This window comes from Geospiza fortis, unplaced genomic scaffold, assembly GCF_000277835.1.
Source record: "Geospiza fortis unplaced genomic scaffold, GeoFor_1.0 scaffold23, whole genome shotgun sequence".
In the NCBI taxonomy this organism is placed as follows: domain Eukaryota; kingdom Metazoa; phylum Chordata; class Aves; order Passeriformes; family Thraupidae; genus Geospiza; species Geospiza fortis.
Window position 1 is genome coordinate 13,486,765 of NW_005054303.1, and position 11,965 is coordinate 13,498,729.

At 39.7% G+C, this 11,965-nt stretch overlaps 1 protein-coding gene across 1 annotated transcript in view; it reads left to right on the forward strand.

Annotated features, from left to right (window-relative positions):
• WDHD1 (WD repeat and HMG-box DNA binding protein 1) overlaps nt 1-10,586 on the forward strand; it is a 26,507-nt gene extending 15,921 nt beyond the window's left edge. Inside the window, 11 exon segments of the mRNA XM_031066330.1 lie at nt 1-68; nt 1,685-1,799; nt 3,097-3,228; nt 3,703-3,920; nt 5,528-5,661; nt 6,284-6,343; nt 7,147-7,190; nt 7,326-7,484; nt 7,869-8,008; nt 8,985-9,120; nt 9,686-10,586. The exon segment at nt 1-68 is cut by the window's left edge and continues 56 nt beyond it. Coding sequence (XP_030922190.1) covers nt 1-68; nt 1,685-1,799; nt 3,097-3,228; nt 3,703-3,920; nt 5,528-5,661; nt 6,284-6,343; nt 7,147-7,190; nt 7,326-7,484; nt 7,869-8,008; nt 8,985-9,120; nt 9,686-9,886 — 1,407 coding nt within the window. The 3' untranslated portion in view covers nt 9,887-10,586.
• Nucleotides 10,587-11,965: the final 1,379 nt, after the last annotated feature.

The window sequence follows — 11,965 nt, forward strand, 5'->3', positions numbered from 1 at the left end:
GAGCATTGCAAAGGGAAATATGATCATTATTGGGTCGTTGGCATCCATGAAAATCCCCAGCAGCTCAGGTCAGATAATTCATGCTTTGTTTGTCTTGGTTTTCAATCCTAGAGAATCCTTTTCAATCCCTTTTTACAAAACTGCAAACTTCAGCTGGTGCTGAAACAGGTGCCTGGTAAATATTCACAGCAAATGGTAACTCCCCAAATTGAATTCTGCATGGAGGATTCTTTATTAAACTGGCTTTGAGTAACTCATTAGAGTTTTCTAATTTGTGACTGATTAATTGGCTCAGAGGTGTGTGTGCAGTTTATTGCAGTTTTTGCTAGAGAAACTTTCTGAAGTTAGGGTGGCTGTTAGAAATCTACTTCTGCTTTTGATGGCTTTGGTTGTTTTTCCTTTTTCTTCCCAAGTTTTTGGGGTTCTTGGTATCTTTTTTCTCCCTGAATGTTTTCCCCTTTTTTGACTTTGATAAGAATCCCATCCTATAACTCATCTACATCATCAGACATAGATAAATCAGAGCTGTCTGTTGTTACAGTAATATTTAAACTGTGGCCTTGAAGAACCATTTTGGATGTAAAATTGCTCAAATATTCAGCTGAAAGCTAACCATTTCTTTATAAAATGTTATACTGGTGTGTCTAAATAACTGTTTCTCTTTAGTGTGACTTGTGTGCTGGACATTTTGTTGCTAAGCTTTATTTGTAGCAGTTTTTATTCAGTGGTCTGTGTCCTTTTCCTACCAGGGCAGAATCCATCATCTCACATATTTTAATTGATATTTAGACTCTCTTACTTTACAGGCATTTGTAGAGTTTGGTGGGAGACTGAATTTTATTTACACTTATGTGGCTGCTTATTTGGAATAGGGGAAATAATTTGATACCTCTGTTAAAATGTCACTTCCCTGCCTGTTTCTCCCTCCTAATCATTATGTTGGCCTCCAGAAAATTTACCAAAAATGTGCAGGTCACATCACATTGATCAGATGGTCAACTGTGAGTCTCTCATCCTGAGTTTTTCCTTCTACTCCAAGAAGGAGAGTGCTGCTCTCTGAATTGTTAAGAACATTTTACTCAAAGCCAGCAGCATAATGAAGATAAGGAGGGGGGAGGGTTGTTGTAGAAACACCACATGCCTTAATTAAGAGATAGCCAGAACACTGATGCTTCCTGTTCTTTTTTTTCAAGTCTCTGGAACAGCAGCTTAGAAACCCAGATGTTTTTGTCAATGCTGCATTGGTGCTGCAGGAAACACAGCTCTTCCCCAGTCAATGGTTTGCTTAAGTGATTGTTACCAGAAATTACTCCTTTAAATATAGTGAAGCAAGAAGTCTGTCCCTTCAGTTGTTCAGTGGTTTCTGATTTTAATATATTGCATTTACTCTTTGTAACAGCGGTTAAATCAAACATTCTGTGAGATCAAGATCAGAGTGTGTTATGTGCCACATTTGGAGTTTAAAGTGTGAACAAGAGCAGCGTGTGCCTGGCTGGTTTTGAGCTCTTTTCTTGCTTGCCATGTAAAGATAACCCTTTTTCATGGAATCTTACACATTGCTGTGTTTAAGCCATTGCTACTTTCCAAAGGACAAATCCTCTTCAAGCATCTTCTTGCTGCTTAGGAGACCTGGTTTGGATGTGGAACACGGGTGAGTGTGGCTGTGTTTTGTTTCTGTGCACAGGTGTATCCCCTGTAAAGGAGCCCGCTTCCCTCCCACCCTGCCACGACCTGCTGTAGCAATCCTGCCTTTTAAACTTCCTTATTGCCAAGTGGAAACAGAGAAGGGACAGATGGAGGTATGGAATGGTGTGGAGTCCACAGCTGGGAGGCTCAGGTGTCCTTGGAGTGGGGGTGATACAAGAGGAACAGTGCAAACCCCGAGTAAAACACGTGGCCAAGGGGTTATTTGGGTTCAGTGTTTTGTGGAACTTCTCTGGTTTGGTTCACAACTGTTCCTAGAAGAGCACAAAACAAAACTGGCAGAGCTGATGCAAAGTTGTATTTACACATAATCTGTCTCTGACCACTGAAGTCTTTCTCACTCTTGTTTTTTTAGTGGGTTGTGATACCAGATTTGAGGATCCCAGTCAAGATGCCCTTGATTATGTCTGAGTTTTACTATTTTAATCATAACAAAATTTTTGAAAGATGTACTAAGTATCCAAATTCATAATCACTGAAAACACAGGTCTTCTGGCTTGGCTTATTTAGAGGCTGGTTGGAGCAAGATGTGCCTGTGGACAACTTCTAGAAAAAAACCTGGTTTTATTCTTCATTTTTTATTGGTTCAAGTATTTCAAACTTGTTATGCTCAGCTGTAATGCACAAAAGAGAAATGAACTTAAAATTCTAACCTCAGCCTTTGAACAGTTGAATGCTATTTGAAATTTATTCTCTTTGATAGAAGTGTAGATAAAAAGTTTCAATAGTGAACACTCTGTCATTTTTAATGAATTCTCCTTCATTTGGTTAAGTGTTTTGTTTTTTATCTAATAGTTTGCCATTCCTCCCTCTACCCAAAATAATAGGATGGGAATGCCAGGAACTGTTGATTTGGCTTGAGGGAATATGTGTAGGTAAAGAAAAGTTATTCTAATACATCTGATGAAAACATACTGGTTTTGAATAAGTTTATAATTATTTTGAAAAAGGCTAGCCTGGTCTAATAGCCATACTTGCATTATAGTTTCTGTTTATATGTCTCTCAGGTAAACTCCCAAGTTTACTGAATTATTCTGGAACACTTCCAGCTTGCTGTGGGACAGCAGATAAAATAACTTGTTCTAGAATTGTCTATCCTGATAGTACATTGGTCAACATGTAGGTTTCATCCTGCTGTAAGCCTGTAATATAAATCAAATCCAAAATCTATGGCAACTGTTTGGATCAGTTTGTGTAAGTGTGGTTGTTATCCATCTTTTCCTTGGTAGCATTGACTTGAAGGAGAATTGTCTGCCCCTCACCCTCATTATCAGAGGAAAGAAATATTAAGGAATAAGTGAATAAAATCCATTATCTAAATTATTAGACATTATGTTATGGACTATTTTTCCCCTCTGAATTCCAACACTCATCCTTCTCCCTTTTTTTCAGGAGCAGTACTGGCGTTCTGTTTTATTTCACAGCCACTTGGATTACTTGTCAAAAAATGGATATGAATTTGATGAAAATGCTAAAAATCAGGCAGTGAAAGAACAGCAGGAACTTCTAATGAAGCTGTTTGCTGTAAGTCCAAATACATAATAGGAAGAATCCCTGAGATTTATCCCTGAGACTGGAAGCGCTAAGGGCCAGGATGGCCAGGGCTTGGAGCAACCTGGGGTAGTGGAAGGTGTCCCTCCTCATGGCAAGGGGTTGGAATGAGATGAGCTTTAAGTTCCCTTTCAACCCAAACCATTTTATGATTCTATAATTTATTTGTGGATGGCATCTGATGTAAATGCTGATGTGATTCCTCTTCTTAGGAGTCTGGCTGGTGATTGGCAATCCAGCTGGTTCAGACTGACAAAAGGCTGGCTGCAGCGTGAAGCGTGGGGGCAAGAAGGAAATAACAAAGCTTTTTCTTTGATCTGTAGCTCATGATTATTGATATCTTATCTTTATTCATTCACTCCACCAAGACCTTGATATTCTACTCCTGGAGTCTTGAGGGAGCTGTGGAGTTGAGGTGTGTGACTCCCCAGGCTCCCTCTCTTGCAGCTCTCCTGTAAGCTGGAGCGCGAGTCCCGCTGCGTGGAGCTGGCCGAGCTCATGACCCACAGCGTGCTGAATTTGGCCATCAAATACGCCTCCCGCTCCCGCAGGCTCAACCTGGCCCAGCTCCTCAGTGAGGTGGCTGTGGAAAAAGCCTCAGAGCTGGCAGCAGCACAGGAAGATGAGGAGGAGGAAGAGGATTTCCGAAAGCGCTCGAGCGCTGGGTAAGGCGAATTTCCGTGGCTAAAAACTGGGATGGGTTTTGCTGCTCTGTTAAGGTTTTGATGCATTTCTGTAGCCCACAGTTTGCAGGGTATTTGTGGGTGAAGTGACAGCTTGAGTTGCTCTGCTTGGAAATGATACTTGTGGAATGGCACATCCTTGCTGGTGTCTCGTGAAGGTTCATTAGTCCCAGGATACCAGCACAGAGGGAAATATCTGCACTCCTCACTTCCTGTGTGCTGTGTCCAGCAGCCTCAGAGCCAAAATAGACTCAATGCTAAGTTGCTCTGACTGGAATTTTCTCTTCCCACATTTCCCTACCTTTGGTTGACTCCCACCTATTTTTTTTCACCTCTTTGTCTCAGTCTCTCAATCTTGATTCATTCCACACCTGTCTTAAAATCCTATCTTTCTCCACCCATCCCTTTTTTTTAATATCCCATCTCAGTTTATTTTATTTAGTCTTATTCCCTCCTAACTAATCCCAGCTCTTCAAAGCTATGGAACATATTACAGGTTGGCTTTGCATTCTTTTTCTCTTTGTGCTATCAATCTTCCCTACCTGCATCTGCTTTGTATAACATGGTGAGGCAAAAGGTGTGTGTTTGTGTTTTGGCAGATTTTTTTTTAAATTGTTATGGGGTTACTTTTAAACTTATTTTAATAACAACAACAACAACAACAACAATAATAATAATAATAATAATAATAATAATAATAATAATAATAATAATAATAATAATAATAATAATAATAATGTATATTTATATATATTTATTTATATCATAGTTTTGAAAGCAGTGTCTCCCTATAGCAATTTTATGTATGAAGTTTGGAACTAATTTAAGCAAAAGGAAGTGATAAGTCCCTGAACTTATCTGTAGCCTTTCCCTTATTCTTCTGTGTTAAACTGCACAGTCAAAACTAATTTCTAAATATTCTGGCTTGTTCTTCTGGATCCTGTGTGGAAGCTATAATCCCATGTCTGCAGCTTCAACCGCTCTGAGGGCTAAAATCCATCACAAACACTATGTTGTTCTTAGTGCCAGAGTAATCTAATACTGATTGTTTTGGTTGAAAGAAATGGGCCTTTTGTTTATATTATACAGATCTTGGTAATTGGCAAATTTTAGGAGGAAAATGCAAGAATTATACATCCTACTGTATTGGGAATTTAGAGAATAATTAGATTAAATGTTCAAACTTGATGCCTTCAGTATGAAATTATATATCCATGTTTTATATATATATATACACACATACATATATATATATAAATACACATGTACAGGATATATGAATATACTGTGTGCATATTCATGGATGCAGAAAAGTAACCTGATGATACTGGAGGTATATGTGTTTACATGGAGATTAGAGAAGATCTTTAATATTTGCATTTATATTTGTTGCAAAGGGTTCTGGCAGTAAAGTTATGGAGTGGTTAATGAATCTTTAATCATCACAGTTTAATCAAGGTCTAATGCACATAAATGCCAAATGTTGTTGTCCTTATTGCCTAAATTAGGTAAATGAGCTGGCTATCTGTTGTCTCAGTTTTCTTTCTGACTTGGTGACCATTTCCTTTCTGCTGAATTCCTTCCTTTAGTTCCAGCAGCTCTGCCACCAAGTGGGGGCAGCTGCCAGGCAGGAATGTTTAGCAGGACCAAGAAGTGGGAGATGATGAAGAAGAAACTGATGCCTGTGAGGAAGCAGAAGAAACCCCAGAAGTGCATAAAGAGAGTAAGAAAAATATATTCTCTGAATAGACTGGGAGTTATCCAGCTAGCTTTTGCAGACTTAATAAGGAATTAAGTGGCTCCATATTCCAGCCTGTGCCTGCAGTCACTGCAGAGAAGATGTGTGTCATCTGCTGTGTCACAGATGTGTGTGCTTTGTGCTCAGTATCCATTAGAGGGGCCCTGGGGCACTTTTTCCTGTTGCCTGATTTTATTCCTAAAGAACTGGCTCACCTTCTAATCAGTTACTTTGATTTCAGCTCCAATCTTGCAGGAGGTAGATTGATAGATGAGTAGTTTGAGCACACTTTAAGGAATAAGCTTAAGGTTTAAGAAATAAATTTACAACTCTAAATCAAGGTAGAGGTGACAGATGGTTTTGTAAAAGTGTTTGTACTGTCTGATAATTTTACTATAATCATGGAATCACAGAATGGTTTGGGTTGGAAGGGACCTTAAAGATCATCCAGTTGCAGCCCTGCTGCCAAGGGCAGGGACACCTTCCTCTAGAACAGGTTGCTGAAGCCCCATCCTTCCTTACTAGTCAGCTTGGTTTGATTTTTTTAAAAAGAATTTATGCTACATTATTTTATTGTATTTAAATATGTTCTTCTTTCCTTTTTCAGAAGAGCCAAATGGTTTCTCCAAAGGTGTCACTTCAGCAGAGGTGAATACTCCAAAGCCTGGTGAGTAAATAATTCATTCCAGGATAAAAGGATGACACCTTTGTCATTCTTCACAAATCTGCTGCTGTTTTTTATCCTTTGTTCTCCCATTACTACTTAAATTGGCTACATAACAGTATTGTCAAATGGTAAATTCACAGAATCATGGGATGGCTTAGATTGGAAGGGACCTTATAGCTCATTCCACCCCCCTGCCATGGACAGGGACACCTTCCACTATCCCAGGCTGCTCCAAGCCCTGTCCAGCCTGCCCTGCTCACACAGATTGTTTTTAAGAGGTTCCCTATTCCTGTCCTCACTACCTAATGGTGTTCACAACACTGTTCTGATTGCCCCAGCTATGCCAAATGCTGAATCAGGGCCAGCCTGGCTGTGCCATGAAGGCTTTCCTTGGGACAAGGGACAAATGAGAGCAGTGATCAATGGATTTGTTTCACTACTCACAGGCACATTTATTACTTGCAAAGCAGAGAGAGAAATCCTGAGCTAGAGCTGTGAGTGTGGGCGGGCAGGGGCAGAATGTGACCTCCAGCAACCTGCCAACCCTTGAGCAAGAATAATAGGAGTGGAAACGGATTTGGGAGTGGAGGAAGTACTGGGTCTTCCTCTGGGTTTGTATTTTAAGCTGTTGGTCCCGTGTGGCATTTCTGATAAATAAGAATAGCTGAGCACATACAGCATAACCTTCACAGGGTTATTAAAGTGTCTTTCTACTCCTCTAAAATGTGCACATTGCCTCAAAGATTTGGATATATGTGTGAGTGCACACATTTTTACATTCTTTTTTCTCTCCTCTGAAACAGCTCTGGTTGCATCCAGCAGCAGAGGACGAGTGAATCCATTTAAGGTAAGAATTTTGCAGCTTCGATTGTGATGCTCTGAAAATCACAACAGATTCTGTCTGGAGTTTCCAATATAATAGATACCTTGGAGGGGAACATGACAGAAAATAAATAAAACACCTATTTCTTTGTTTTGCTAGGTGTCATCCAGCAAAAAGGAGCCAGTGCTCCCCTCAGGAAATGTTTTAGACAATATGACCAAATACTCAAAGAAAACATCTTCATCTGCCAGTCGAGCTGCAGACAAGCAGAACCCTCCAGTTATAAAGCCTCTGACTCCCAAACCCAAGACCAAGCAGGTAATGTTTGTAGTCTTTCTTGCATCATTTCAGTGAGGAAAGAACAAAAAACTGAATTTTACCAGCTTTTATCAAGTATGAAACCCTGTGAGTAAAGCAGCTTAGATGGCAGAATTCATTTAAGCATAGTGCAAAGACTATGACAGCACATAAAACAGCAGGAAAAAAATCAATTGTAGAAATTAATTTCTGTACTGATCCTTGTGCTTTTATTTTAAATAATGTAAACATCTGCTGTGCTGAATTGGATGGACTAGATACTCTATTAATGGAAGTGATTAATGTGTCTTTAGGAAAGGCTTGGGGTTTGTTAGGCTACATGGTACATGTTGTGTGAGAGTGAGGTGATTTTACTTTTTTCTTTCTTATTCTCCATTTCTGTAGGCTTCAGCAGCCTCCTTCTTCCAGCCTCGCACACCTGCAACTAATCCTGGTGAAAAAACAGTGGAAGAAAGAGAAGAAAAAGCAGGAAATGAGTCCCAAGAAGTCAAAGTCACTGCACAGGAAAACACTGAAAACAGAAGGTGAGAGACACTTGCATCTCAGTGCCATATTCCAATTTTGATAGAAATGCAAGTCCAAAATCAGTTTATTTCTGAAGATGTTGGACTTGCCACAGAAATATAACATGAAGATTAAAGTTTAGCTCACAAGTTGTCACAGTTGTGAACCCACTTGAAAAATATGGGAGGGAATAATAAATGAGCTGTTCAAAATATAATTTTGGTGCTCTAAGCAACAATTTTTGTGCCTTGATGCTGCTTGTAATGGCCTTTGATAAATGAAACCGTGCTGCTGTGACATTCCCAAGCATAGGAAATAGTGGAAATTTCAACAGCTCTAGAAAATCTCAAAGTCTCAAAGCTAAGGATCTTATGTGAAAGAGAAAAAGCTTTATTTTGGTGGGTTTTTTTAAAAAGAGAAGGTCAACAAAATCTTCAGTCACCTGAGGAGCTCATCTCTTCCTAGCTGAGGCTCTAATCTGTCTTGTTCCTGGGAAGCAGATGTATTTCCTAACAACCCCAATCCTCATGAAACCTGCATTATTACAGTCATGTTTCATTTAGGCTTCATTTAGCTGAGGAAGATGAAGGTAATTATTACTCATTTGGACTGGCATTTTTTCAGTTAACCTTTACAGATGATGTTCCACAACAAGTGGTAAGGAGAGCTGTGAGAAGGATGAGCTGAGCTAATGGATGTGCTCTATTTTTAGCTTGATGGGACCCTGTCAGAAAGGAAGAGAGCCATTATGCTTGGTCATTCTAAAAATGTAAATCTCCATATACATATATCACACTTTCAATAAAAATGCTTGACTTGGTCTTGCCTTCAGCATGTTCTCAGAGCATCCTGCAGTGGGAGAGAGGAGGCTGCTGCCCTGAGAGGTCTACTGAGAGCAAAAATACCCACTTCGGTGCTGCTCAAAAATGCTGTTTTGGGAGGATGTGCTTTTCCTATAATCTTCTTAACCAGACAATTTTTGTGTGCTTGCTTTAGACCAAAGACAGGTTTCCAGATGTGGCTAGAAGAGAACAGAGCAAACATTTTGACAGATAATCCTGATTTGAATGAAGCAGAAGTAATAAAAGAAGGAATGAGTCGATTTAGAATGCTGACATCAGAGGAAAGGATGGTAAGAAAACATTCTCTAATTCTGTGGGTTTGATAATTTTTTTTCTCTCCACTGAATCCCTGGGTTATTTTCTGTTAGGAATTTTTTCTGGAATCCTTCTTTATGGATTTCAATTTTGAATTGTGCCATGATCTATGACATATAATTTGTGAAAATATAAACTGAATTATAAACAATATCAGAAATCAGTTTTTCCAAAGTGAGGCTTGTGAGAGAAATGTAATCAATGAACCAGTAACAAAAGGAATGAGTTCAAAGTCACATAGCCAGGCTTAATTCACTGGGGATTAAATTTGTTCTCATTTAACTTGCTGAATCTTTTGGGTTTCTCATTTCTCCAGAAAGACAATTAAGAGCTTCAATTTCATATACAGTCTCAAAAGAAATACAGTTTTGAAGGAGAATGTTGTTAGAAGAAAGGAAAGTGAAGAAATAGTTCCTTACTTAATCCCTGTTAGTTCATCACAGGAATTATTTCAGTAGCTTAAAATCAGAGTAATAATGTGTATAAAACAAAGTGATGAGTTTTGTGACCTAATTTGTAATTTTCTGTTCTCCTTCAAAGGTGTGGACTGAGAAAGCAAGAGGAGGAAGAGTCAGTGACTCAGCAGAAGACAAAAAGAGGAAGCGTCCCCCAGCTGAGGAAGATGAAGTGAAGAAGAGCCAGGAGCAGAAATCTGAGGACACAAATGTATCCAAAAAATCCAAGCCTTTAGATCCATCCACAAACAACAGATTGTCAGCTTTTGCCTTCAAGCAGAGCTAGATGAAATGGTGCCTTCTCAGTGTCTGTGTTCTGAAAGAATTCATGGAAGAAATTCCTCTGTGTTGAGGAGCTGGCTGCCATGCTTGAAGAGCACTGGCAAAAAGAGTGCCTGGCTCCAAATAGTCTGTTAGAAAGTGGTTTATTATCAAATTTTGAGAGGAATATTGAATCCCCTCCCACAATCTTTGACAAGTTCCTGCTCATGGGCCTGCTCCCTGGCAGCACACCCTGAGCAGAGCTGTGTGGCTGTGGTACACCCTGTGTGCCCTGATAGCTGTGATATTGGGTGCTAAATCAGATTAATCCTTCTGGGGAAGGTAAACTATGTCCAAAATCTGCCCTGTGGTTTTAGAGAGCCAAAATAATGGCTTCCCTACCATCCCTACTGCCTTGAGAGTAAGACACTCCAGGAAATGGGTGTGAGGGGGAGAAAGCTGAACACCAGCAACATGTTCAGCTGCATCTTCAACACCTGTGGCATTGGCAGAGCCTGATATGGGCAGGGGTAGAAAACCAGAGCAGAAACTGAATTAGAAAGGTCAGCTGTGCAAAGCCAAACCATTCCAGACTGTGCAAAGGTGCTTTCCCAATCCCTGCCTCAGCAGGATCCAGAAACTGCTCACAACTTGTAATGTTTCTAACATTTGTGTCTGTAATGTTTGTCTCTTTAAATAAAATGGTTGTTTCTTTGTTTAAGGTGGTAGAGTCTTCTTTGCAGTTGTAATTAAAGTAAACAGATTTCTACCAACCAGCCCTAAGGCAGTCAGTTGGTTTTACCCTGCTCTGGAGACAGAGCACTATGTCTAATAAATGTATTTGAAGCAAACTCGAATTTTAAAATGTTTTCTAAGATCAGTTAAAATAACGTAAGGTTTTAGCACAACAGCTGAGACTGAAGATTCTCAAATTCATTTTTTGCACAGCCTGTCATTGTTTTCTTTTTCCATCCCTCTTCATACTGGCACAGGGTGCCCAGGGAAGCTGTGGCTGCCCCATGGTCCTTGGAAATGCCCAAGGCCAGGTTGGACAGGGCTTGGAGCAACCTGGGATAGTGGAAGGTGTTCCTGCCCAGGGCAGAGGGTGGGAAATGGATGAACTTTAAGGTTCCTTCCCACCCAAACCACTCTGTGATTATTACTGAAAATACATCAGTATTAATGAAAATACATCAGCATTACTGAAAATACATCAGTTAGACTTGATCTTGAAGATCTTTTACAACCTTAACAATTCTTTGGTTCTATAAAAGGCAAACGACTTTCAATTCAAAACACACTTTAAACCTTGAAATCTATGGATTGAAGATTGAGTGAGATTTCACTAAAAACCATTAATTTTTACCATAAGAAGTGTTTTATGAGAGTATTTTAGCAATGGCTGTAGGTAATTTTCGAGAAAACAAAAAGAAGAGGGTTGTGGTGTCAACCAGGGATGAGAAATACAAACAGAAAATCCTGAAGACCTGACAACTTCAATATTTCTGTCATCCACAATTATCTATCAATTCACTATTTTAGTGGACAGCAAGTAATATTTAACATAAATAATAATTTTTTGCACTGACATAATGCAGGAAGCATTCTAATTTTTCTGCATTCTTTGGGAAGAAATTATTGTATCAGAGACTGGGATTTATTTTTAGCTAGTAAAGCCTGTTTGGGTGTATTGTGGAAAAAAATGGGGTTGCAGTGGTAAGGAAAACATCCTGATGAAAAATCACTGGGCTTGGTGAACTGAAATGTTTTCTTTCTCCTAGACCAGGTTGTTCTGAGGGTGACTTGAGCACCTTGAGTGTGGTGCTGGGAGGTTTTCCAGGTAATTCTTGTCATTCACATCCAAAATCCATGTTTGGCCTGCCTGTCCAGAGCCCTTTCTACAGACCTGATGTTGGAAATGGGCAAGGAAAACTTCCATGGGATCTGGAGAGGCATCCACTGCTGCAAACAACACCCTACAGAGCATCCAAAGTCCTTTTGGCTCCCAGTGGAGGGAGGAAAACAGCCAAAATAAACTTTCAGGGGAGTTTTCTGGGAGCTGGATGTTTGCAATCCCACAGTTCTTCTGAACAAACACACCAAA